General features: G+C 36.4%; 3 protein-coding genes across 6 annotated transcripts; 2 read left to right on the forward strand and 1 right to left on the reverse strand.

Moving 5' to 3' along the window:
• The first annotated feature begins 347 nt into the window (after positions 1-347).
• LOC147514115 (laccase-7-like) lies at positions 348-4125 on the forward strand. Its single transcript, XM_086597532.1, has 6 exons — positions 348-638; positions 1216-1367; positions 1519-1763; positions 1894-2022; positions 2515-3474; positions 3796-4125. Exons 1-6 carry the CDS (start codon positions 549-551, stop codon positions 3924-3926), a joined length of 1707 nt encoding a protein of 568 aa, XP_086453658.1. The 5' UTR covers positions 348-548; the 3' UTR covers positions 3927-4125.
• Positions 4126-10519: 6394 nt separating this feature from the next.
• Positions 10520-12521, reverse strand: LOC147514116 (LOB domain-containing protein 19-like). Its single transcript, XM_086599600.1, has 2 exons — positions 12136-12521; positions 10520-11062 (listed from the first exon to the last, which is right to left on the reverse strand). Exons 1-2 carry the CDS (start codon positions 12451-12453, stop codon positions 10757-10759), a joined length of 624 nt encoding a protein of 207 aa, XP_086455726.1. The 5' UTR covers positions 12454-12521; the 3' UTR covers positions 10520-10756.
• Positions 12522-14199: 1678 nt separating this feature from the next.
• LOC147514117 (ATP-dependent Clp protease ATP-binding subunit CLPT1, chloroplastic-like) lies at positions 14200-19346 on the forward strand. Of its 4 annotated transcripts, none has more exons than XR_015215901.1 (7): positions 14237-14520; positions 14593-14628; positions 14705-14814; positions 16534-16713; positions 18059-18099; positions 18895-19022; positions 19119-19346. XR_015215901.1 is itself a non-coding variant. In XM_086597534.1 (6 exons), exons 1-6 carry the CDS (start codon positions 14210-14212, stop codon positions 19149-19151), a joined length of 798 nt encoding a protein of 265 aa, XP_086453660.1. In that variant the 5' UTR covers positions 14200-14209; the 3' UTR covers positions 19152-19346. The 4 variants fall into 4 exon arrangements, 2 of the variants coding, with proteins under 2 accessions (XP_086453660.1, XP_086453661.1); XR_015215902.1 differs by having other exon boundaries at positions 19122-19346; XM_086597534.1 differs by lacking the exon at positions 18059-18099 and having other exon boundaries at positions 14200-14520.
• Positions 19347-25523: the final 6177 nt, after the last annotated feature.

A 25523-nucleotide genomic window follows, 5' to 3' on the forward strand; every position in this document is an offset into this window, starting at 1 on the left:
ATGACCCTTTCAATCCCCTTTTGATTAGGTGCAGTTGTCAAATATAATCTTGCTTGTACAAGCAAAAATTCCCAGAAGTGATTTTTTCAACATAGGAGATTGTTATTTAAATTTAAAATACATTGCTTTACACATTGAACCATTGAGACTGAGATAGGAAAAGGAACAACCGAACAAGTAAAGAAATTCGAAACCTATTACATCGGTAAAATGTTTTGCTTGAGCAACGACTGTAACTTAAGTCCGTTAGATAACGAAATGCTGCTAACTTTCGTTGAATGAGAAAAAACTATTACCAATGTTCTCACGCAAACATAAAGAAATTAAGCTAAGACTCAGCTACCATTGTATTGCATTTCATAGTTTTATGAGTACGCGCGTTGTGTCTATCTTCTCTAAGTACGTGAAGAAATTTATATAATACACGCACAAATAAGAAGATTTTAGAAAAAGAAGATTCGAAGAAGAACCCCAAAAAAGTTCTGTATATAAGGAAGAGTTTCCCTTCTCATAGTTTCACATCATCTATCATAACCTCTCTCTTAGATATGGCTCATCATACCATCTTCTTGCTGTCCTTTGCCCTTGTTTTTCTTGCTTCTATAGCTTCTGCAGCAGTTGTTGAACACACATTAAATGTAATAACAATTCCTCATCATCTCTCTTCATTTCTCATTAGCTTTTTTGTTACAATTGACAATCGTCATTTCGTATAGCGCCAAGGAAATTGATTATCTTGTGTACTTTTATATATCGATCTCATATGCACATTTCAATACGTTATTCATCAACTGAATTTTATTGAAAATGGCACGCCTTTTCTTTACACAATCTTCATGATCATCAACTAGCGAGGTTGAAATGATTATTAGTATTTGGGGAGTTTAACATGAATGTTTAGGGCACTCATGCACGTACATAATTAGTTATCCATATATAGCCTTTTCTTTTTAGTAGATTTGGACCATTTCAGTCACGGGCAACCCAGTGAGCACGTATTGCTAATGAGTTTAAGTCAAAGGTCATTCGATGTGATCATCAGTTTGCCTCAAATGTCAAATCCTCAAAATGAGACGCAAAATTGATCGAACTGTCTCCTATTTAGTTATTCTTAATAATTAAATGGCAAAATCAAGTATAGATTTTAGTAAACGTGCGCTGCTTCTTTCAGTATGTTTTTAGTGTTATCCATCTCAAATTTTCTTCACTTTTCAGGTGGGAAACCTAACTGTCCGACGACTCTGTGGAGAACAAGTCATAACTGCAGTAAATGAAAGCTTTCCAGGACCGACCATTCGAATTCATGAAGGCGACCAACTCGTCGTTCATGTCCATAATAGATCACCATATAACCTTACCATTCACTGGTATATCTCTACTTAATTATAAAATGCAAGAAGTTGAATAACTAAGCCGCAGTTTCAAACATAATAACCAAATAAAACTCTGTCAATTAGCTTACTGATGTTTCAAATTTAATTGTTGTAAATGTACTTGGACTAATGAGTATTTGTGCAGGCATGGGGTATTTCAATTACTTAGTGGGTGGGCTGATGGGCCCGCTTATATTACACAGTGTCCTATAATCCCTGGAAATAGCTACACTTACAAGTTCAATGTGACTGGACAAGAAGGAACACTGTGGTGGCATGCACACGTCTCAGTTCTACGTGCAACAGTCCATGGTGCACTCATTATTCGCCCAAGGCGTGGTAGATCATATCCATTTCCAAAACCTTACAAAGAAGTTCCAATTTTATTAGGTAAACTTAACGTCTTTTGATCTATCCCTATTTCAATAAGGATGCATGTGGTTGATATACACAATTATTTACTCAATACCGTGAATCTTTTTTAAACTGACTAAAGTATTGACTTTGCTTGGATAATCAGGTGAATATTGGAGATCTAGTATTATGGATATTGAGAACTTGGCTATTGCCAATGGTGGTGCAGCTAATATTTCAGATGCTTACACTATTAATGGCCAGCCTGGGGATCTCTACCCTTGTTCTAGCAACAGTAAGTTTGAAAAATTAAAGATGAAATGTGTACATACTGACATACTGTTCTTCAATGGCCAACTGACACTATTAGTAGGGCGGAATGAAACCTTTCGATTATAGCCCCTTTTTTCTACTTTGTAGCAAATTAAAATGTCCTAGTTGATCGAATTGGATTATAGATATGTTTTTGCCTTATATACTGTGGCTTGTGTCCTTTTCAAAGTTGCTGACTTATAGGTTTAAGAAAGTTTTAATGAACGCCTTCGAAAATATTCTTCAAAAGTTTTTATTGAGAAGTCCTGATACTATCAAATCATCATATAATCTGATGATTCCAAAGAAACATCGACTTAGATAGTTGGATGCCAATCTTGGCATTAAGCTCTATGCCTCTATGCATGCGAATAAAATTGTGCCAAGTCTCCATGATTTTGAGTTTATTCTTTTGCCTTCACCTTTTGAAACTGATCGATGGATCACTTACGAAATCCTCTTTCTCTTTTGCTAGAAACATTTAAGCTAAATGTGGTACAAGGCAAGACCTACCTTCTCCGGATCATCAACGCTGCACTCAATAACCAGTTATTTTTCAAGATAGCTAGACACCGTTTTACTGTTGTTGGCATCGATGCAACCTATACCGAGCCATATGACACGGATGTTATAGTCGTTGCACCGGGTCAGACAACAGATATCCTCTTCACAGCTAACCAAGCTAATGGTGACTACTACATGGCCGCCAATGCATACTCCAGTGCACCCAACTTAACATTCGCTACTGGAACCACAACGGGCATTATCCACTATGAAGGTTCCACGTCATCATCGGCGCCTTTAATGCCAGTCCTGCCAGCCTTTGATGACACCATAACAGCACACAAGTTCTTTAGCAATCTCACTAGTCTCACAACTGGGCCTCACTGGCTACCCTGCCCAGTTAAGGTAGACAATCAAATGTTTGTAACTGTTGGGCTTGGGCTTGTTGATTGTGGGGCAAATGCGACATGTTCAAATCCTTTTGGCCCTCAGTATCGTTTTGCTGCTAGCATGAACAATGTATCGTTTGAATTCCCATCAAGATTGTCGCTGTTGGAAGCGTTCCATTCTGGTGTTGGCGGAATTTACACCGAAGATTTCCCTGACCGTCCACCAATTCAGTTTAACTACACTGATACCAGATTAAGCTCAAACATCCCTTTGTTGTTGACCAAGAAAGGGACCCGTGTCAAGAAGGTGAAGTACAATTCTACGGTCGAGATGGTGTTGCAAAACACCGCTCTTCTTAGTATTGAGAACCACCCGATGCACCTTCATGGTTTTGATTTCTATGTGTTGGCTCAAGGGTTCGGAAACTTCAATCGTACTAGAGACTCGCCAAAGTATAACTTGAGGAACCCACAAGAACGTAACACTATTGCTGTGCCGGTCGGTGGTTGGGCTGTGATCAGGTTTCGCGCAAATAATCCAGGTGAATTTTCATTAATGCGTACAGTTTAAACTAGATTGTTGCCGCACTTCTTGGACCTATGTGCCTTCTTTGGGCTTTAAACAGGAAGTATAGGCCTAATCTACATTTTGACTTGTCTTTTGGGCTTTGGCGTGCCTCGGGTCAACTTGGGCGTTTAACGGTCCATTTAGTCCCAACCAACCAACCTGTTAAAATATATTGGCAGGCCTAAGCCCAAATTTGGGAAATGAATATGATTGAAAGTTATATCCTCTTTTTTTTGGTAACTGATTGAAAGTTATATATACTGACTCCACCATTTTTGACAAATTTAATGAACAGGGGTATGGTTCATGCACTGCCACTTGGACGCCCATTTGCCTTGGGGTCTAGCCACTGCATTTGCAGTGGAGAACGGACCCACACCCTCTACCACACTGCCTCCACCTCCTACTGATCTTCCCCGTTGTTAGAAGTTGTGCCCTGTTTTTCTATAATTTTTTGTTGATATAGTTCATTGTTTGATCATTCATTTTATTCTTATTGGAAGTTTAATTTGAAAGTGTAATAAGTAATGCAATGAAGCATTCAATATTGATTTTTATTTGTATGCAGTTATTTCTTGTATACATTCGTTACCATTGAAATAAGATTATACTGTTGGCTACTTTATATATTGAGCACAATTATTCCGTAGTCCTTTTTCTCTTCTTGAATATGAATTGGATACTTAATTAAGCAACGCGAAGCTCGAGCTCACTGATGACATTTCTGAACTTGATTCATAGTGTGTAGGTAAGACATGAAAAATGCAAAAAATTCATAAGGTTAATTACTTTATCATATAAACTAGCTACTGTGCACGTGGTACCCATGTGGGATCCACATACTTTTTTTTTAAAACTTCTAAACTTTAAATTACTATTTTACCTTTCAAAAGTTAAAAAAATAATAAAAATATGAAATGACCAAAATTCCCTTACGTCCACGCACATTCACTATTCACTCGACCCCTCGTTTTTCTATATATTAAAGATATATACAATGGCGGAGCCAGGAATTTCATCTAGACAAGGCACCACAGAATGTGACCACGATAAATTTCTCATAAAGAACTAGCCATTTTGCCCCGCCCATGGCGGAGATTGTTTATTTAATATTCTGTTTATTATTTGTTTTTTTTATTGGGAAGCAATGTAAATAGTACAATGTAGATAAAGAAGATTAATGAAATGAATTGCAATTTTGAGTCGATGTCTCATTATCTTATCAAATCCTATATGGCATCCAACCTAACGTACATAACAAAGATGCATGTAATTATTTATATTACCAAAATCTACATGATATGCAATCTTGCAATTACTCCTGCATGTATACTAATCATGTATATTAGACCGTGTCTAATGATATTGCTCTTTTTACTACGTTAGAGATTTACTCTCTAATTTGGCGAAAAATACGAATTCAAAGATTTCCTTACTCACGATCTTCGTGTTCGTAAAGTTGAAGTAAGGATTCGAACCAACCTAAAGTTGATATTTGATTCCTTAATTTTCTGTGTCGGATGCTAGGTTACATTGACACTCCGTATTGGACATGGCAAAATATCAAAATTTGAGATAAATTACATGCAATATGTATCCGACACAGACACGTGGATATGTATCCGACATGGATTTTTTTCAAAATATGGCATGTCCATGTAACCTAGGTTGGATGTTATATTTAGATAAAGGGGTTTGATGGTATGTTAGGTATGTCCCGCTCCAGAATTTGGTGATGATTGTTGATGTGGGAGGTTCGTGTGTACCCTATGATAAGATCCTTCAAAGTTGTGTTTCTTGCTATTTTTCAAAACCCATTTTTTTGCTACTGATGAAGTTTTTCAAATAAGGTGAATTGAAAAGATTTTAATATTACAGTGTCCACATTTTATAATTTGCAGCACATGAATTATATTGAGAGTCATGGGTGGAGCAACCGATAAAACTAATGTGTTAATTAGTATTGATCACGGGTTGAATCTTCCATCATTTTTTTTCTAATTTTTTCACATAGTTAGTGTCGAATTTCCTTACCACTTACCTCAATGATTCGATTTTTTCATTTTGATTTTCTTTCTTTGGTTTTTATTTGCATAGTAAAAACCTTGATTTCCTTTGACCTTCATATTTCTGAAACAGACGTTTGGATTAAGTCAATGTTGTGCCACTTCAATCATTTTCATTCCATCTTCTACCACATATTGAATTCCAACTCATCAAGCTGTTGTTTAGTGAGTGGTAAGTGGTAACAGTGGAAGCAGCATGTATCATTACTTTTAGATTTGTTCTAAATGATCATATACTTTATTATTATTTGAAAAAACTAAGCACGAACATTATGTTGTATGTATAGGTGAACGAGTCAATTTATCCATATAAAGAAAGTTGTCCTTCTCATCAAAATACCACTTGCCTTGGCTGGCAGGTTACATAACAACTTGATGTTAGCTGTGAAACAATGAGAAAGGATATTGAGCTCACCATTAGTAATAAATTATTTGTGTATGACACGAGTTCCTGTTCCTTATAGATAAAAGGATTTTGGAGTCAATTTCCTGACTTTTCTCTCTTGCGTTTATGAGAGTAAATAGTATTGAATGCGATTGTTAAGATTTTTGTCTCCCGAGGGGCGTGGAATGAATCTCGATCTATTTCTACCGAAATTTCGAATTGTTTGATCGACGTTATAAACCCTAAAAATGTTCATAACCCTAAACACTTCATAATACCCTTCCAACAACCATATATATACAAAATCTCCAATACACCACCGTGATACCCATTTAGCTACACTCCAATACATCAAATAAATACATCAAAAAGGAGCGGAGCTCCATATATATATACAACCAAAAGTAAGAACTTGACTCTATCCCGCAAGCATTTCCCAAATCCCCATAACCCTCATGGAGAACCTAATCAAATGTTAAGTAGGATGAGCAAACAACTATGCCCAAAGAGAAACACACATAGCCAATAAATAGTCTACTTATAGAAAACATTTAAAACATCGGGGTTTCTATAATAGTATTCAAATATTGTGACTATGTATATTTCACTAACTAGCGTAAATCATCTCGACATGCTTCATTAATATTCAAAATAAATTTTCACAATCATCATACAACTACCATATTAGAATGGTGAGGGTACGACCGGTACTACTCATGGGTGGATTTTACCGGCGGGAGATGAAATGCCGTTGTTGTGTTCAGTTACACACAAAATCCCCAAAGCTTTTAGGGCTCTGGGCCCAGGACTATGTTTTTTCAACCGTTTTTGATCCTCGACACACATCCGTTGGACTAAACTCTCAACTTAAACCTCATCGGGTTGTAACCCCACTCAAGCTAATCACCATACAGTGACAAAGCATGGCTATCTAGAAAAGTAGAAAAGGAATTCCCGGACTACATCCGGTGATGCATCCCTTTAAAGTGTGGCCCACCACCTCGAAAGGTATACACCACATAATTCTTAGAAATGACTGCCGTTCGGATTAAGACAACGGTTTTCTTTATAGAATTCACAGTTCCTTTTCTACATCCCCTCGTGATAAACATAGTAATATCTATATATATATATACTGTATTTTGTTTTCAAATGTTACATATCTAGTTTTTCTTTTAAAAGCGTTGATTATATAGGTGTGAGTTCCGGATTTCCCATCCTCGAGTAGAACAACCTATGACTCCCAAACGGGTCATAGTAAATAAATAACAACCGATGATTCCCAAAACGCGAATCATTAAATAACAACACCCATTCCGAAAAATCCGGAACCTCAATTACAAACAACCGGTAATTCTTACCCGCATTTCAAAATCCATCTCTCTGTCTCCTTTTATTTCCCAAAACCAGTTTTTCACTTTTAACAAAGAAACAATCCCTCGCCTACCCGATTTTTACAGAAAACCCATTTCACACTTAAAAGCTATCTATATATATAGTTTATAGCGAGGAAATACAATGCAAAACATGAATATCATATATACATGCATGGTTGATACACAAACTATCTATTTCCAATTTAAGCAATTCAAATCATGAAAAAATAGCGGACTATATATTGGGATGTAGGTTCCTACCTTAGCAAGCTCCGTTCTCCTCAAATTAACCGATCGATCCCGCTTAAACCGAATTCCCTCATTATTTACTCCTTCATATATATATATTTTAGAAAAACTAACGAGAATTCTTATATAACGTAAGTCGAAGAAGAATCGACACTCATTTTTATCTAACTATGAGCTACGGCCATTTTAAATCGGCATTACTCTGTATTTCGAGCCACCGCTTTGCAGGAACGCCAATTATATCGCGATTTTTCGACTCGACAACAACAAATTCCACTATTCCATTCACATTAAATTCTCGAATATTTACTTTGTTGTCTTCCTTATCAATCGCTCATTACTTAATCTACTCTTAAACAATTATAAACCGCATGAACGCTTCAAAATCGATGAATAGCCAAGATTCTTACCGAATCGTATGTATAGATCGCCGCTCCACCGATATCGCTCAACTCATCCTCTCCAAACCAACTCAATTTATTCAACAACCAATTATTATTATCATTTTTCTTTCCAATACCACTAATGAACTCAAATCGAAGTTTACACTATCGATTTGTAGGCTTAAATTCACCCTTTCGGCGAACCCCCGACTTTTTCGGCTCCACCATTTGTTTCCCTCCACTTTAGCTCCTCCAACGCCACCTTACCTTCAACACCCTAATACAATCCATTTCAAGATCTTCCAATGAAATTGAAGCTAACTATTAATTGAAACGAATTCAAACTTACCTTTCGAACTGTTAGCATAACTTGGTTTTATAGTTTCTAAGGATTGGGTGTTCTAATTCTTGGTTTGAATTGATTGAAGAGGAACTAACCCAACCGGCCGATTTTATTTCGTATGCTCGAATTTCCAAGAGATTTTGAATTCTCTCATGTTCCTAGTGATTGGGGGTTTAAATTTTTGGGTGGAAAATTTGGGCGATTTGAGATTTCTCTCCTAGTAATGAGAAGATGAGGTGCGATTTCTATTTTCATTTCTGTTTTTCTCTAGTTAGATATATTTAGGCCCAAGCCCAATATATTACAATTAGACTTAAGGTCCTCATTTTAACCGCCAACTCGTTTGACGTCAGTCATTTTTCCGCCCATCCCGTTAAATTTAATCTTCTATATTCTATCTCACCGCAGTTATATACGATGACTCAATCATGCGTGTAAGTTGTTAACTCGTAGCTTCAAGAATTTTGTCAAATTTTCGATATGGGTCGCTACCTAAAACTTATGAGTCGGAGTTAAGTTTCACCCATTTACGTACGTTTGAAAAATAAACCCGACGACCAATTTACATAACAACCCTAGAGTTGATATGAAATTTACAAAAATACCCTCAATAATAATTCAAGACTTTACAGATTTCATGTATTGTTAAGATGTGCATCGCACGTGCATGATGTTATTGTTAATTAGAAATAGAAATTCCCTTCCATTTAATGATTTGTTTTCGACAAAAGCTAGAACAATTATTTGTAAATGCAATTAACAGTATACTCGAACTACCATGATCTTAATTCCCATTTAACTGAGCAAATGGGCCACAACGCTTGATTTTTAGAATAGTGGGCAATTAGGCATGCCTGTTGCACAAAGATGTTATGTTGCCTCTCATTCTCTGACACACATGGAGATCGAGGACATTCGTTTAGGCTAACCGCCAACATTATGTGAGAGTAGGGCATTTTCAATGGAGGATGTAAAATTATGCCTCCATATAGGTTGAGGATAACCGCCAACATTATACGATAGTAGTAGGAATTTTCAATGGAGGGTATAAAATTATGTCTCCATATAGGCTCCACCTAGGTGCCATTAAGATTTTAAAACTCCAATTGCATACTATTGTATAGCCTATAAATATCCATATTTTGTAGTCTCTAATAGAGAAGTGTAAAAAAAAACTGGATTTTAAATTTAGACGTCTCTCTTTAATTTAAATTGGAAGTGACACCCGAGTTAAAAAAAATTACAAATTATGACTTTAGAACTAGAAAGGGACGTGACTTAAAGTAACGTTCGAAATTGTTTTTGTTCGGACGTTGGTTAAAGTGTCGCCTGAGCTATTTATCAACTAATAGAGATAGGAATTCCCACCTCCATTATCAACTAATAGTCTATTACTTACGGGTATACCACCCCATTGGAAAAAGTTTGTTTTTTGACACTTGGAGTGTAAATTTTACACTCTATACGGTTTACAACCCCCCTCCCCTACATAGCTAGTAATACTACGTTTTATATACATTTTTCCATATAATACGAATAATAAGGCGAACGTTTCAAACCTAAGGATTAATACTCGAATTATATGATCTAGACTTATAATTGCTGAACAATAAGATTCGTATCTTTTAAATGAAAAAAACACACTACAATTTGGGCAAAATATTACCTTCTAAACTTATAATGCAACATACTATGACCGAATTTTTTCGTATTACACACGTATAAAACACGAATTATATGTTTGGCATTTTTTTTGTTTTTTTGGGCCGAATTTTTAAATGAATTAGAATCCCAATTTTCAGATTTTTGATGAATAATTTATGTACCGAATTTTTGTCATCCACGAATTTACTAGCTATGCCCCATTGGAGATGCCCCCAGAGAGTGTGTAGTTAGACTATCAGAGCTAGATAGAGATGGGCCTAGTACTGGGCCCTGATCTGGGCCTGAGAAGTAGATTAAAGTTTCAAAATTTTGTTCCAGTCATCCGGTGCACTCCTCCAAGTGAATGGAGACAAAATGTGAAACTGAAAAGCGATATGATAGAAAGTGCTCAAAGTTATTGTCAAGTGATTGCTCAAGTAATTCTTCTCAATCTGGTTTGTTTTCACTTAACCAATAAGATCTTTGTTAATGACTTAAAATTATGTAAAATTTTTTACCATAGTGCACAATAACTCAAACAACATAAGACCATACAAGACTGCAAGAGTGCAGTTATATTTACGGGGAGATCAAATAATCATATATAGTCATATTTAAAGAAACTATATCTTGACTTTCGCTTCAATGTTCCACTTCTCTATCACTAGATTCATAATTTTACAACAAAAAGGAAAAACTACTCCAATCTTGGTTACATAGAGTTACATGCTGAGCATAGAGTTACACTTGGTTGAGTGTCGAAGTTATGGCCTACATTAGCAAAAGTTATTACACCACATAATTTTAACTCTAACCAGTTGGTTGAAATCTCACTCCAGGCAAGAATCTGGACACAAACTCTCGTGCCAGTGAGTGAAGATCGCCATCATCAATAGGTTGCTCATTCATGCTGCAATAACTCGCTGCTTCCGACTGTTGCAATAACTGCTGGTCGGAACTAAAATCTGTGGACACATTAGAAGTAGATACCATAGTTGAGGTGGCATGAATATTAGCTAAGCCAGGAGACTGAGTAGGGAAGACAGCTTGAGATGAGAGTTCTATTGTTGAGAGGTGTGCCTGAACAAATGCTAATTCAGCCTGCAAATTCACTACCTACATACATACACAATTCACAAATATAATACGGTTATAAAAAAAAATGAAGAAATAATAATTTGCTCATGTTTAACGTAATGGCGGATCTAGCTAGAAAAAAATTCTTTAGAATGAAGAGCACTTGGACAATTGGAATCGAACCTTGGTAGAACAATGTAGAACAATGAAGATTTAGTGTTTGTACATTTGTTGTTAATTATGTACGAGCCGCCCGATACCACATATATAAGTGTGCATTATGCATGCATTATCTATACTTGATCTATCAACTTAGATGATATCCTAAACTCATTGAATGAAAAATTAAAGTACAATCACTAAGCTTCAATTATGGACTGAACAACATCATTGTTGTACGTTGTTTTTTTTTTTCATTAAAATGAACTCGTTTTCGTGCATTAGTAACTACTTCCGTACTTCCAATTCATAAGAATTAGCATGTGGCTATAAGTCAAAGAATTGGACGAAATTTTCTTCCTCGAGTAAGTAAATTATCTAAAAAGTCAAAATTGGAAAGAATTGAATATTTTCTTGAGCTTTGGAATTTTTAACTTGTTGACTTACGGAATCCCAAAGTCCACTTGACTACTAAGTGGAAGTCAATAATGGTCTTTCCCCTAACTACGCATGTTACCTTTGACCTGTTTGAAGCCATTACTACCTGAAATCTCAACTAATCAACTATCCTAAGTTCCTAACGTTCCACATATACATTATTGACCAACTAGGTGTCCGCTGTATGCCACGAGGCATTGATCAATTGGTGTATGGATACTTTGTGGATTACTAAACTATCGATCAGCTCGCTTGATGGTTTTTTGACTGGTTTGATCAACCATTTTGGCGATGGACAATGCTTCTGGTGTGTCAAGCCCATGATGAAATGCCACATTTCATGAGTCATGAGAGAAACATGTAGTTGCATAACATAAGTGAGCTTCTGTAGCACTAGATTATCACATTACACTATCAAGAACTTCAATTAAACCATGAACAAGAAGAGTTGTTTTGAAATTTCTATTACGAATACAGCCATAAAGTGCTTAAATTAAATGAGTCAAATTGCATACCTGTTGTTGAAGAGAAAAGATATGACCAACACAACCATAAACAGGATCCTTAATTCGAGCTAAAGCTTCATAACAAATAGTAACAACAGCGTCAAGACGTTTATGAACTGGTATTCTTAGAAGAAGTTTTGATACATTACTTGCACCAAAGATTTTATGCACTGCAGCAAAATGTGTTGCGCCTTGTTCAGAATCAAAATAAGGCGCAAAGATACAACCCTTCACACATTTTCTTCTCAAGAACTTACATGCACCACAAGGTCCACTTCCACTTCCACTTCCACCACAACCATCATTAACGCTGCTATTTCTATGCATCTTCAGTTCTTCAGTAGAATGAAAGAAAGAAAAAGAAATAGAGAGATGGGGGGTTTTCAAAGGGGAGTTGATTTAGACTTTAAAGCCAAGGTAACACACATACAAGTTGTAGCCGCTTGCGTAAAGCAAAGATACATGCGAGGGTAACAGTTGTAATTTTTCTATAGGCTGCAAGAAATGTCCACGTGCAAGTCCTTCCACATGGGACAAACATCCTTTCATTTTGTGATTTCTCTCAGTTGTCTTTTCGGTCCAAGTAAGTAAAGGAGGACAGTATATACAAGAAGTAACTCTGCGTTTCTTGTCCATCTACTATTCTTGGTAAAGTTTGTAATATTTGTTTTACTACTAGTGTAAGGTAAATCTAGAGTTTGAAGTGTTGTATGCATCTACGTGAGATGTTGTTTGTGACTTTACATGTGGGCTGTGAACTTTTGGATAGAATTTTAGTGAAAGTTATAGGATGAATTGATAGGTTTGGTCACTCTGGAGTCTGGAGTAAAACATAATACCAGTTAGATTCCTAGGGGTACGGTGCCACTCATCATCGAGTCTACTTCAAACTAGTCAAGTTATTTTGTCATTTATTTCCCATAAGTTGCACTGAGACGTCACTGATACCATTAACCTTAGTCAGTTCTTTTATACAATTTAGAATTTGCATAAAATTTACTAAAATCCTACATGGCCGGAAGTACTAGCAAGTAGCAAGACACATTTATGGTGCTCATCGTTCTTAAATCAGTTTATAGGGTGTAAGGGTGTATCAACTTTCAAGCGCGGTCCAACTGGTTTGGCTTGCGGCTAGCCCCCACTCACAACAGGTCATGGAACCACAAGGGTCATTCGAGAATGCTTAGGTGGTCAGAACTCAGAGGGGCGTGGATGCCTAGTTCCTCGAATTTGGGTTCCAGCATTTCTCTACTTAGCCTTTTGAGCTCTGGTATTATCACTCAAAAATTTTACCGACTTTGCTAGTTGGCACCTACTTGCGGGCTTAAACTGCATAGAGCATATAGCCGAATATAGGACCGTAAATGAGCAGGCGAATATTCAAGCAGAATGGGCCTTTATAATGAATGGTCTGAGCCCAAATTTGGCATTCCCTTTATTAGTTCACAAGTTCAAAACTCAACGTCTCAACTAGTGAAGTTATGCGTTGAGATTATGGTACACAATCTAACAATCCAATTAACCTGTAAACAAGACCCCTAGCATGGAGATAACCTCAGAGTTGAGGTACGCAATAAAGGTTGAAAGAAGTTGTGCTTACAAAACCCAATAGACTTCACCAAGTGCCCCCTCAAGCATGTTAATGCATGATGGGTGTAGAGACGTAGAAATTCTTCATCGAATCATAGCAAAAATAGCAAATAGTGTTTTGTGCTTTTACCCATTCTCTGTTCTAAACTTGGGAGATTTTGTTGGTCAATCGGCCGCACTGATCAGTGAGTGGCACTCAAAAGCATGTACCACACTATTCCCACATGCCAGTTTCTGTACTTTGATTTCTAACTTTTTGACACGTACCGACTACTGACATCATGTCATGGCCCCCATCAGCCGTTAGTTTGAAGCAATAGTTTTAATTGCGAACAAGGAAACCATACAGAGAATAGTGTCTTCATTCTCTTTTTTCCATTTCTGTTCCCTGTTTCAAGGCAACTAATTTGGGCCGCGCCGTTCGTATATTTATTATGAATCAAAGCCCATTATGACCACCGGGCCTTTTCATGGGTTTGGACTGTTTGAAGGGATGGGCTTTTATGGCCCACCACTCTTACGAGTTTCTTCTCCAGTCTCCATAACTCACCCTATCCCCAAACTCACCCTAACAATGGCTTGTCACTCTCTTTCAACTTTAACAATATCAACTGCTTCTTCAAACTCTTGTAATAATGAGAAAGTAGGAAAGGCATTGAGTTTGAGCTGTAATAAACCGAATTGGTTAGTCAACTCTCTTTTTGGAAACCAACTCTCACTTCATTTGACCCTTAATTCAAGACCCTTAATTCAGAAAAAAAGATGTGCAGCATTCGCAACAATATCTTTCAGTCTCCCCACGGCGTAAGTTTTATTCCTTGTACACGTAAATAAACTAGAATTGTGCTGGGTTGTTAATTGTGTTTTTTTTGGCAGAAAACCGGAGAAAGTTTCTAGTGAGAAAGCGCCCAAGTAAGTTTTTATTGTTTATTTCTACTTGTTTATTGTTATTGGCAAATTGATGGTGTGTTGTTTTGATTTGGTGAAGATGGTCGGCGAGGGCGATAAAGTCATTTGCAATGGGTGAATTGGAAGCAAGAAAGCTTAAGTACCCGAGTACTGGTACTGAAGCGATACTCATGGGAATCTTGGTTGAGGGTTAGTGTTTATCAACTGTCTTTTGCTACATTGCATTGCTTTTGTTGTGAGGTTTCTTAATGTAGACAAACAAGTCAGTCCATATAAATATGAGGTATAAGATTTTGTAGGGACTAGGAGAGAAGGCTTATTTAGACTGTTGGTACCTTTGGTGGATCATTCCAAGTCTTCACACTCAGGCTAGAAACATACTTAAAATGTGGTAACTAATCTAAGCTTTTTTTTTTTTTTACAATCCTTTGGTCCCGAGAAAACAGGTAGTAGCATGTATGAACCGTATACATCCAAGTGTTTTCCTTGTAGGAAATCCAAATAGATAATGTGGACTTTAGTCAATTAAAGAGATGAGGTCAACCTGTTGAAGTTGAAATTGAACAAGGATACAGAGGGTATCATAGAGCAGTGTGACTTCAGAAAATATAAACAATATCTATGGACTTCTTGTATTAGTTATTGGAATAGCGGTGCCGCGGTGGGGGGTCGTTACTATATCCTTGAATCCTTGATATTGTTTCATTCGACAATGTTCTAATGTATATTTTTGTTTGTTAACTCTATCACTGGCGTTGTGTGCTTGAGATTGTATCGAGGGATGCTACCTATTCTTAATCTAGCTTACGCATACTGCACATATTCCTGTATAGCCCCCTTCTACCATGCACATGTTGTATCACACTGCATATATTAAGTCCCAAACTGCTCTTTCATTCTTGGAGTCAGTGTAATAGGACATAAAGGAAAACAAGGCACTCCTTTGGGGTAAGATACCTATACAGTTGGCAAACTTATATACAGGCCTTTTTTTAAAGAAAAAAGACATTGAGGTATGCCTCAACGGCTTAGACAGAAAAAAAACCCTCGAGGCTATAGCCTTAATGTTAGAATAAGCGAAGACCATTAAGACTTTCTATATTATTTTATTTTTTGAACTTTTTCTTACCCTCATTCTTTGTTTGATTTACAAAACAACCTGATTGATATGGAAAACTGTTCATTTTTAGAAATAAAAACAAAAACTAGTTTCTTTTTTACCATTTAGGCGTTACACCTCTAGGAGGCCTAGTGCCTTGAGACTGTTATTTTATTATCCTTGCCTTTATATTATGCTGTTCGTCAATATCCTATTGATGAAATAAATAGAGAAATGAAAGCAACAAATGTCCATTCTTACGACGGAGGGTGTGCCAATTTGTATCTTGATAGGCAACGAGGGTAGAACAAGAGCATAACAAAAGCTTGTCAGTGTTTTTCAGTCTGTCAAATGATAAACATGAAAATATTATCATTTTTTGGGTTGGGGGGAGGAACTAAGCGTCATTTTGACCTACAAGGAAGAACTAATGAAACAGCAAATTTATGGATTTTCAGCTCTTGGACTAGAACTATGCTTAATAGTGGTTTGGTGCACCCTACTTTTGAAAATTTTAATCTAAGTTTTCTGCCTTGCTATATTTATAGATTTGCCTTTTGCTGTCCCAAAAGTTTCTAACAATAGATGATATTATTAAGTGACTGATAGCAATGGAAAAATGCTAAAGTTCTTTGAAGCGAAGATACATGTTGGCATGTTTTGAAACTTCAATTTATTCCCATTCTCATTTAGTAATGCCATCACCACCATGACATGGGAGCTGTTTGTATACAATTTTATATTCGAACTTTTGAAGGAGGCAAAAGCTTTGTGGCATTTATTGAACCTTAGCTTTGCTTGGTATGTAGGAACTAGTCTTGCTTCAAAATTTTTGCGGGCAAATGGAATTACACTCTTCAAGGTACGAGACGAGATAGTCAAGTTGCTTGGGAAATCTGACCTGTACTATTTCAGTCCTGAGCACCCACCATTGACTGAACCAGCTCAAAGGGCACTTGATTACGCTATTGATGAGAAACTGAAATCAGGTTTTTTTTTTATGCTCATCTGTAGCTTTATCGGTTTTTTTGTTCTTCCTAAGCTCTTCACCATGCTACTTATGTTTCTTCAATGTAGTTTATATGTGACTGTGTGATGACGGATGACCTGGATACAGTTACATGTTCAGGTGGATGCAAAATGCTTTGACATGTAGTGTAAGATATCTAGTAAAACACCCTTGCCCTAACAACAAGTACTCTCATTGGAGGATGAACTCTTGGAGTTAATTTCACTACCTCCTTCACAGAAATTATTTTTGTTGATTAGGGCATAAGTTAGGAACTTTTTCTTGTGCGTTCACCTATGCTGCAGTTTGAAACTTGTCTTCCCCTTCATGCCAACATAAGGTATGCACATTGGTAAAAAGTAGTCTAGGGAGTAAATTACATAGTTGATCAATATACAATCAGGACGATGAGATATTTGAACGTTTATCCCCCGTGATTTGAATCATGGAGATGCTCTTGTCTGTTGCCTCCGTAATCTGTATGTAGTGTTTTGTGATAGAGTGACAGACTTAGCAAGCGAGACAAGGGATTCTCACTAACTTTAAGAGTAACAAAATTATACTCAAAACGTCAAAAGTTTGGCTCTACTATATATCTGTTGGCTATGAGATGACTAGGCTCCTTTGTATATTCATGTTGTATTTTGGAATGTGTCTTATACTATGTGCTTTGGCCAATTGGCGATGTTGAAATTTCTAGATAGTCCAATCATGAGGTTACAATGTTTCAGTCTAGATAGTCCAAGATGTAATATGGGCATGCAAACATGGAAGTATACGGAATGATGAGAGAATAGACCAGCTTAGAAACAAATGAATATTCTATGGACCTTTGTAGCTTTTATCCATTGCAAATGTATGGCTCCTTATAGGTCACTCAGGGCTAACAAATTTGTTAACAATTGATATTTTTTTCAAATAAGAGGATTTTACCCTTTGTTGTTGGTAGGTATAACGTCACTATTCTTAAGACCGAAAATGACCGACAGTTGGTAAACAAAATAAATAGCTTTGTGAGAGTTGAGGAGTATTTCTTGGCATGCATATAGTTATTACGAAGGAGCTTTTACAAACAATGTCTTAAATCTAGAGTGCGTGGACGTTTTGGTGATTGATGGCTTTCCCATTACACCAAAACCTCCTCCCACAACCTATCTTTCTAACACAGCTATAATCATCATTGTGGTGGTAGCAGTTTATTTTTTTCTTTAGCCTACATTAATCGAGATTGTGACGGTTGCGATCTGATCAGTATTGACTTATTTTTCCTTAAAAGAATAATTGTTTGAAAATGATCCTGTGAGTTTTTTATCCCTGCACCACAGATACCAAAAAAATGGTTGGGCTGCATTCCTGTTACTGATAGGTCAGTCTTCTTTTAGAAATCGGCGTTTTGAGTACGAGTGAGAAGTTGAAGTATATAGAGTGTAACTGTGTAAGAAGCAGATGTATATAATTACTGCGTGTAAGCATTTTTAACAGTACTGGGCAGGTGTCTGAATAACTTTCAAGTGAGCAATTTGTTATGTACAATGCACTCCTAATCTCACTTCTCAAGACACGATGAAATTTGTACGAAGGAAAACAAAACATTTGGTTGAATGGTTGCTAGAATTTACTGGTGTAGGAAAATATTGTTTATAAAGCTTTTAATGCATGTTAGGGTTGATTAGATTTCAATTTTAGTAAGTGCAAATGTGTGATTGTGCTAACAAATGACTGGTACGGGGCAAAGTTGGGCTAGACAACATACTGAAGATTATTACAAAATGCAAAACATTGAAAAACGCTTCTTTGCAAACAACTACACACTTAGAAACAAAAATAATGAAACCTATCAGTTTTCAGTTTGAACTTTGACTCTAACTGTAGGAAGGTCTTCAGCAGGTTTGCTGACTTTGAAAAGGCATATAATACCAGTGAGTTAGTTTTCTTCAGTTGTAAAAATTGGGAGAACCTGACAGACCACGGTCGTCTTTACTCTTTAGTGAAAAGAAAAAGCATGTGGTAAGGTTCTCAGGCTCGTGTAACAAGTAAATTGAATGAGAATATAGTTAGCTGCTTTCTCTTGGAAAGCTGGGTCCTAATCTTTTCTGTTTATTTTCTCAGTTCTTCTTCACTCTTGCCAAACTTCTTATGATTATAATGTTAATGTATGCAGGTGACAGTGGGGAAATAACCACAACCCATTTGCTTCTTGGTATTTGGTCTGAAAAGGAGTCTGCAGGATATAAGATAATGGCAACACTTGGTTTTGATGATGAGAAAGCTGCAGAGCTTGCCAAAACTGTAAGTAATTCAAGTTAAAATTCTTACGTAGTCTCTTCTAAATTGCTGTTAGTATCTTCCATCTAAAATTGCTGTATGTATATTTGTCATTGCCAGAAGGATGAGGATGTTATTCTAAACTACAGATAGCGGATTGACGAATGCTCAACACATTGTTTCCTTAGAACCCTTTGTCGAAGTTCAAACTGATGCTTTGTGACTGTTTATGTGGCTGCTGTTCCACATGATTGTGTTTCATCTACCAGTACATGCTTCTGTAACAAATTGTATGCACCTAGTTATGGTTTTCTTGTTTCAAGTAAAATGTCGATTTTAATTTGCGAAGTGGTGCTTTTCAAATTGTATTTATTTTCATTTTGCAACCATTGCCCCCCCTCCCCCTTCCCCTTCAAATTGTCTCAAAAAAGGACTTGTTCGACGCATTGCATTGACACTGCTCTAATTGGTGGTGCCAACTGGTTATTTGTTTATCATTTTGATAAACATAAACATATGGTCTGGTACTTCACAAAAGTAGGATGTGCCTAAATGTGTTAACCACAACGGTGATTTGGATTATTGCTTTTATTTTATTTTTACTCTGATTAGAGATCTAGTGTAGTTTGATAGAGTTTTTGTAGCCAGGTGCTTAGAATCAGACTGGAACCTAATTACAAGTTGTAGAAGAACGAGAAGTTGATAACAAACCAGTCTTGGTCTCTTGGATGACCCTTCAGTGAGCGGACTACTAGAATTCCATTCCCCTGTCTTCCATCATCAACTACTCCTTTCATGGTTTCTAATGCAAATAATTTGGTAGTAGTGGTATATATACTAACTGCATAATAAATATCTAGCTGATGCGATGAGTTTGCTCATTGGTCAGAGCAAAGTGTAAACAACCAAGAAAAATCTCTCCTCCGAAATTGGGTTCCTGCAAGCACATGATTCGTTAGACCAATATTTTTCTAGTGGATATCAAAGTAAAGCCAGTAAAGCATGTATTGCAGTTTTGGGATCTTCTACAGGAATATGTCCAACTTATCATCAGTTCTCTACTTGTCTCTCTAATTGTATTCCCTTATTTTGTAAAACTCTTATTTATGTAAAATTGAAATTCTGACTGTCTAATTGAGAAAGATTATAATAGTTTTAAAATTTACACTTGCGTTTATCCAAACCAAACTATTTTTACTATAAATTAATATCACAAATCACAAACTTGAATAGTTAAATGAAACTTTGTCAATGATAGAGGAAAGATACTTTGACTGGTATGAAATAAAGAATGGGAAGGTTATCATTGATTTCTTTTGCTTATGGAAAATCACTGTGATTTCTTTTGTGAAGTACGATGGTTTGGCTTTCTTAAACCGTCATATGTTGACTAATGTATGAAATTATGAACTAGATTTGTAATTTAATAACTTAAGATAATCTAACTTAGTCCTTTAAGTACTATCAAATAATTTCCCTCTTGCCCAAGGTTGAGGTAACATCCTTCAGTTTTTTAAAGCAACTAGAAAGTCAAGAGAACAAATCATATCCATGTTATTTATGAATCCTAGGCATTGACCGCACGAGTGGGGGAACCATATGGTCCCACCAAGCTCTTCAGTATTAGGAGTTCAGGAGTTCAGAGTCAGGTCTCAATCTCATACTCAGATACTCTCTCAGTTGAGCACTTCAGCGACTATCACTAGAATCAACTTAATCTGGTTTAGAAGATAGAAACCTCGTTTAATGCACTCTTTATGCATAGGAAACAATGAACCATCATTTATATGTAAAAACACCCATATATACAAGAATAAGAATCATCAGCAGTCTGCCCGCTTGAAAATTGAAATTACTGCTTGTTACTCTGGCACGAGTCTTTGTTATTTATACTAGGAGATATATATGGTGGTTAGCTGGTTAGGTTAAAGTGATTGAGTAGTATAGAAGAAGAAAAAGAAATGATGGAGGCACAAGAAAAAAGTAGGGTTTAAAGTATATTTACTCTAACCTACAATACATATATTTATACTAGTCATGGACTTAACCAAAATAGTAACAATTTAAATAAGGTACGGTCTCACACTTATAGAATGTGTGAGACCGACTCTATATACTTCAACACTCCCTTTCAAGCTGGAATATCGCTCATGCCCAGTTTATTGCCAATATAATTTAAAACTGGACGAATCACTGGTTTGGTGAAGATATCAGCTAACTGATCTCGAGAAGCCACATAAGGAGTACTTATCTCCTTTGTTTTAACCTTATGTCTGACATAATGACAATCTACCTCTATGTGTTTAGTTCTCTCATGAAATACTGGATTAGAAGCGATATGAATGGCTGTCTGATTGTCACAATGAAGAGGGATCGGTAGATGTACCTCAAAACCTAACTCATGTAGAAGATTACGTATCCACATTAACTCACCAGTCCCTTGAGCCATAGCTCTATACTCGACCTCTGTACTAGACTTTGACACAACTGTTTGTTTTTTACTCTTCAATGTCACCAAATTTTCACAAAGGAAGGTACAATACCTAGTGGTGGATCGTCTATCTGAAACAGATCCTGTATAATCAGCATCTGAATATCCAACAACATCAAAATTTCCATTAGAACGATATACTAATCCATGACCAGGAGAACCTTTCAAATACCTCACAATACGAATAACTGCCTGGTAGTGAGGAATCCGTGGTGCATGCATATACTGAGATACCACACTGACTGCAAATGAGATATTGGGGCGAGTGATAGTAGCATAGATTAGCTTTCCCACCAATCAACGATATCCCTCAATATCGACATACAACTCTCCAACATCTGACTGGAGTTTGTCGTTCGAATCCATAGGAGTCTTTACTGGGCGAGCTCCTAAATTATTTGTTTCACTGAGCAGGTCTAATACATACTTTCTCTGTGAGAGATGAATTTCACCAGGGAACTGATATCCACTTTTACTACATTAGAGATTGTCTCTCTAATTTGACAAAAGTGCAAATTCAAAGTTTCCTTACTCACAAAATTTCGTGTTCATATAGTTGGAGTAAAGATTCAATCTAACCTAAAGTCTAGGACAACTACAACTTGGTTTTTACTCTTAGAGAACTAGTGAGTAAGTTTAAATACTAATACTAGGTTTCTTTTCTACACAAACATAAAAAAAATTAAGTTTCAAGTGAATGCAACTAAAACACAATACGATTTACTAAAAGAAAATATGGAGAGTTAATCCTCCTCATGTGAAGTTAACTTTTGTTGTTGATTTTAATAAGTTGATTTTATTCTTCCTAAAACTCATAGACAAGTCTAATAGAAGAAATCTTGATCCCTAACATGTATGACTCATCTCTAAGCTCATACATGCTAGCAAGTGGAACCAAAGCAATGACTTATCTCTAAGCTCATCACTTTGATCCCTAACTAGACACTACACCAACTATCATTTTGGGATAGGGTGTAGGTCTAGTTGTTCTTCCTAAACAACCCACCAAACCAACAACAAAGATTTTTCCCTCACATGAGTTTGATTAACTCCCCAAGGGGAAGTTAGCTCATGATCCTTGGGATGAAGGATTACAAGTTAGAAAGTACAAAAAGAGAGAGAGAAAAAGGAAAAAGAAAACTAATTATCTAACTCACTTGCTTTTGATTTATTTTCAACTAAAAGAAAACCAAAGTTTCCTCCATTAAAACTATTACAAGCTTTTCTTACAAAACTAAAAACTCCATAAATAAAAATGATTAAGGAACTAAAATAATACAAGGTAAGAAAAAGAAGTCAATGGAGTAAATGGAGTGTCCCCCCTTGTTTTGTTTTCTTCTCCATTTGAGAGAAATCTCATTTCCTCCCACGTGAAACATCAAACCACATTTACTTCATTTTTATCCACTACATTAAAACAAAGTGACACCTTGCATTTTTTTCACTATTAACACCTAATCTAATTAATTACATGCAAGGTGTCAACTTTGCACCAATAATTTGTCATTTTTGTCTTGACATGCTCCATGATTGATGACTCATCCAATCTTGCAGGCCCGCATAGTGGGTCCTATGTACAGTCCAGTGGCGGTCCGGTCTTTGAGCAATTTTACAACTTTCCGCCTATGCGTAGAGTCCATCGCCCTGATTGTCTGAGCAGCTCACTTGTCGCATTCGGGGTCCTGGTTCAAGAGGTAGGAGTTTTGGAAGTTTGATGCTTCTGTGCGGATTTGGAAGAATTCATATATATGTCGTTCCTCGTGCTTTATCGCAGGTTTAAATAATATTTCCATGTTTACTGCGAATACCTGCAAAAGTATGAAAACATATTTATTTTATGATTATTAAACACATAATTAACCAAATTTATATGTCTTAATGGGGTTTCATAATACACTTTTGGGTGCTTATCACACTACCCCCCAAAAGAAAGACTTTGCTTGTCCTCAAGCAAAGAAGAGACATTAAAATAGATAGATGGCAAAAATGTGTAGTCCTAACTAATTCTCGTTTACAGAGTGCGGTTGCATTGACCATATGCAACAAGGCCTTAAACCACTAGGAATTCCCTAGTGGGCCGAGTTATAGCCCCATGAGAGTTTTCCGGAGAAGATACTCACAAACTTCATTTATATGTACTACAACGACTTCGATGATAGAAACTTCGTTTCCTAAATTAATCTCGGATATCCATACATCTCCTTAGCAGGAACAAGGATTGATTTCTTTGAAACTCAAGTTAATATGTATTCAATAATTAAAACATCTACATATGATCATGCATGCGATGAACTTTTCATTGAAATGTACTAGCGGGTTGTTTCAATCCTTTGGAGAGTGTACCTAAATGGGTTCTCACGGTATGTGTCAAAACACAATTTCACTCAAAAAATTTCCACTGGGTTTTGTTAACTCCGGTTAATGCGGTGGGCACACGTTTCCTCACATCTCAATGATAAAGGAGGAGCGATGTCGATCAATCACGTCTACTACTTATTATCACATCACCCTACTCCTAATTGAGCTAGAGGTATTTATTAGGTATTGTGGGGCTTAGGTGATAATGTACAAGAAAAATGGAAATGGATAATCAAAATTCTGAGCATGAGAGAATATGGTCTTCATATATTTACACTAGAGAAATCCTTGTTTTCTTTCCTTCTTCTAACTGAGTTTTCCAACCTTGTTCTTAAGCCTCTAATGGATATATATTTTTTAGATGGCTTAAGAACATGATTCTATTTTTCTTTTAAAGCAAAAGTAACCCGACTTTTTATTTGGGACAAGTCTTTCTCTTTATTCTTTCCACATTTCATCCTATTTCTCATACTCATCACTTAGGTAGGTTCTTTTATTTGGTTTAATAGATGGGTAAGGATTTTTTTTTTTTTTTTGACAGTGAAAGGTTTGATGAAAGGTTCAGAGGAGTGACTAGCGGTAAAATTTGTAACAGGTAAGAATTTTTAGCTATGTTGATCCAAAGATGGCCTAAATTCTCGCCTAGGGTTCGGGTGGTGATCAAGTAAGTAGATGCGTGATTTTCTCTAATTGGAAAAACTACTCCTCTGTGTCATCACACACAAATCATTCATGTCAAGGTTTTTGGATAGATTCTCACAGGATTTATAGTTTAAGTAACTAACCGTTGGATCCAGAAACTTACTGCTATGTACAATCGATGATACTCAGTACATGAATGTTCATGAAAAGATGTATAAACTATTGCATAAGTATTATCTTAAGTTTCTTAAAAACAAATCCTAATTCGGATACTAATGTGAGATTTCTAGACAATTTTCATCATTGAAAAGGAAACAAGACTCTGTCACTAAGTACAATTATTAACATGAAAATAAAAACTATATACAGGTTACAATTTGCCTAATATTTGCTACATGGTTAAAGCACCCCCCAACAGAATGATGCTTAGTCCTCGAAGTATTAATAATTAAAGAGAGAAAGTACCTGAGAACCGTGAGCAAAATTAGGGCTAGATTGCTAGAACAGAAAGGTTGGAGAACATAATATATTATTCAGAAAGAACAATAAAATGTTCAATAACACACTAAACATAGCACACGAAATAATGAAAAACAATAGCATACGAAACATGAAAAACAATAGCACACCAAACATAAGGTTTAGCTAGATATATGTATAATGGCAAGCTCAAGTTTACCATCCAGCAGGATGTGAAGGTCTAGCGTCTTCTTTAAGGAAATGCATTTCCTTAGCATCGCGCCAAAAGATAATAGTCTGCCAAATTTCCGCCCATTTTTCGTCTCCAGATTTCCTTAAATGTTTCTTCATATTTTCATCATTCGGGTAACAATGAAGATGCCTCAGATATCGAGCGGGACGCTTCCATTGCCGAAACCTCAATGAACGAATGATTCTGTTTGCGGGCACATAGAATCTACTTTGACCCAGTCATGAAAAGTAGCTGCAAACTATGGGAAATGTGTCTTCATGATTCGGCAGCGGCACCATTTTGATATCCACTTTTACTATGTTAGAGATTGTCTCTCTAATTT

This window comes from Coptis chinensis, chromosome 3 (assembly GCF_015680905.1).
Source record: "Coptis chinensis isolate HL-2020 chromosome 3, ASM1568090v1, whole genome shotgun sequence".
In the NCBI taxonomy this organism is placed as follows: Eukaryota; Viridiplantae; Streptophyta; class Magnoliopsida; order Ranunculales; family Ranunculaceae; genus Coptis; species Coptis chinensis.

Bases quoted from the DNA above. Each gene is read 5' to 3' on its own strand.
- LOC147514115 (XM_086597532.1), top strand. From the start codon at position 549: ATGGCTCATCATACCATCTTCTTGCTGTCCTTTGCCCTTGTTTTTCTT. The intron at 1,764-1,893 runs GTAAACTTAACG...TTGGATAATCAG, and splicing joins AGAAGTTCCAATTTTATTAG to GTGAATATTGGAGATCTAGT. The intron at 2,023-2,514 runs GTAAGTTTGAAA...CTCTTTTGCTAG, and splicing joins CTACCCTTGTTCTAGCAACA to AAACATTTAAGCTAAATGTG.
- LOC147514116 (XM_086599600.1), bottom strand. From the start codon at position 12,453: ATGCATAGAAATAGCAGCGTTAATGATGGTTGTGGTGGAAGTGGAAGT. The intron at 11,063-12,135 runs GTATGCAATTTG...GTATGTATGTAG, and splicing joins TCTTTTCTCTTCAACAACAG to GTAGTGAATTTGCAGGCTGA.
- LOC147514117 (XM_086597534.1), top strand. From the start codon at position 14,210: ATGGGCTTTTATGGCCCACCACTCTTACGAGTTTCTTCTCCAGTCTCC. The intron at 14,815-16,533 runs GTTAGTGTTTAT...CTTGGTATGTAG, and splicing joins CATGGGAATCTTGGTTGAGG to GAACTAGTCTTGCTTCAAAA. The intron at 16,714-18,894 runs GTTTTTTTTTTA...TAATGTATGCAG, and splicing joins TGATGAGAAACTGAAATCAG to GTGACAGTGGGGAAATAACC.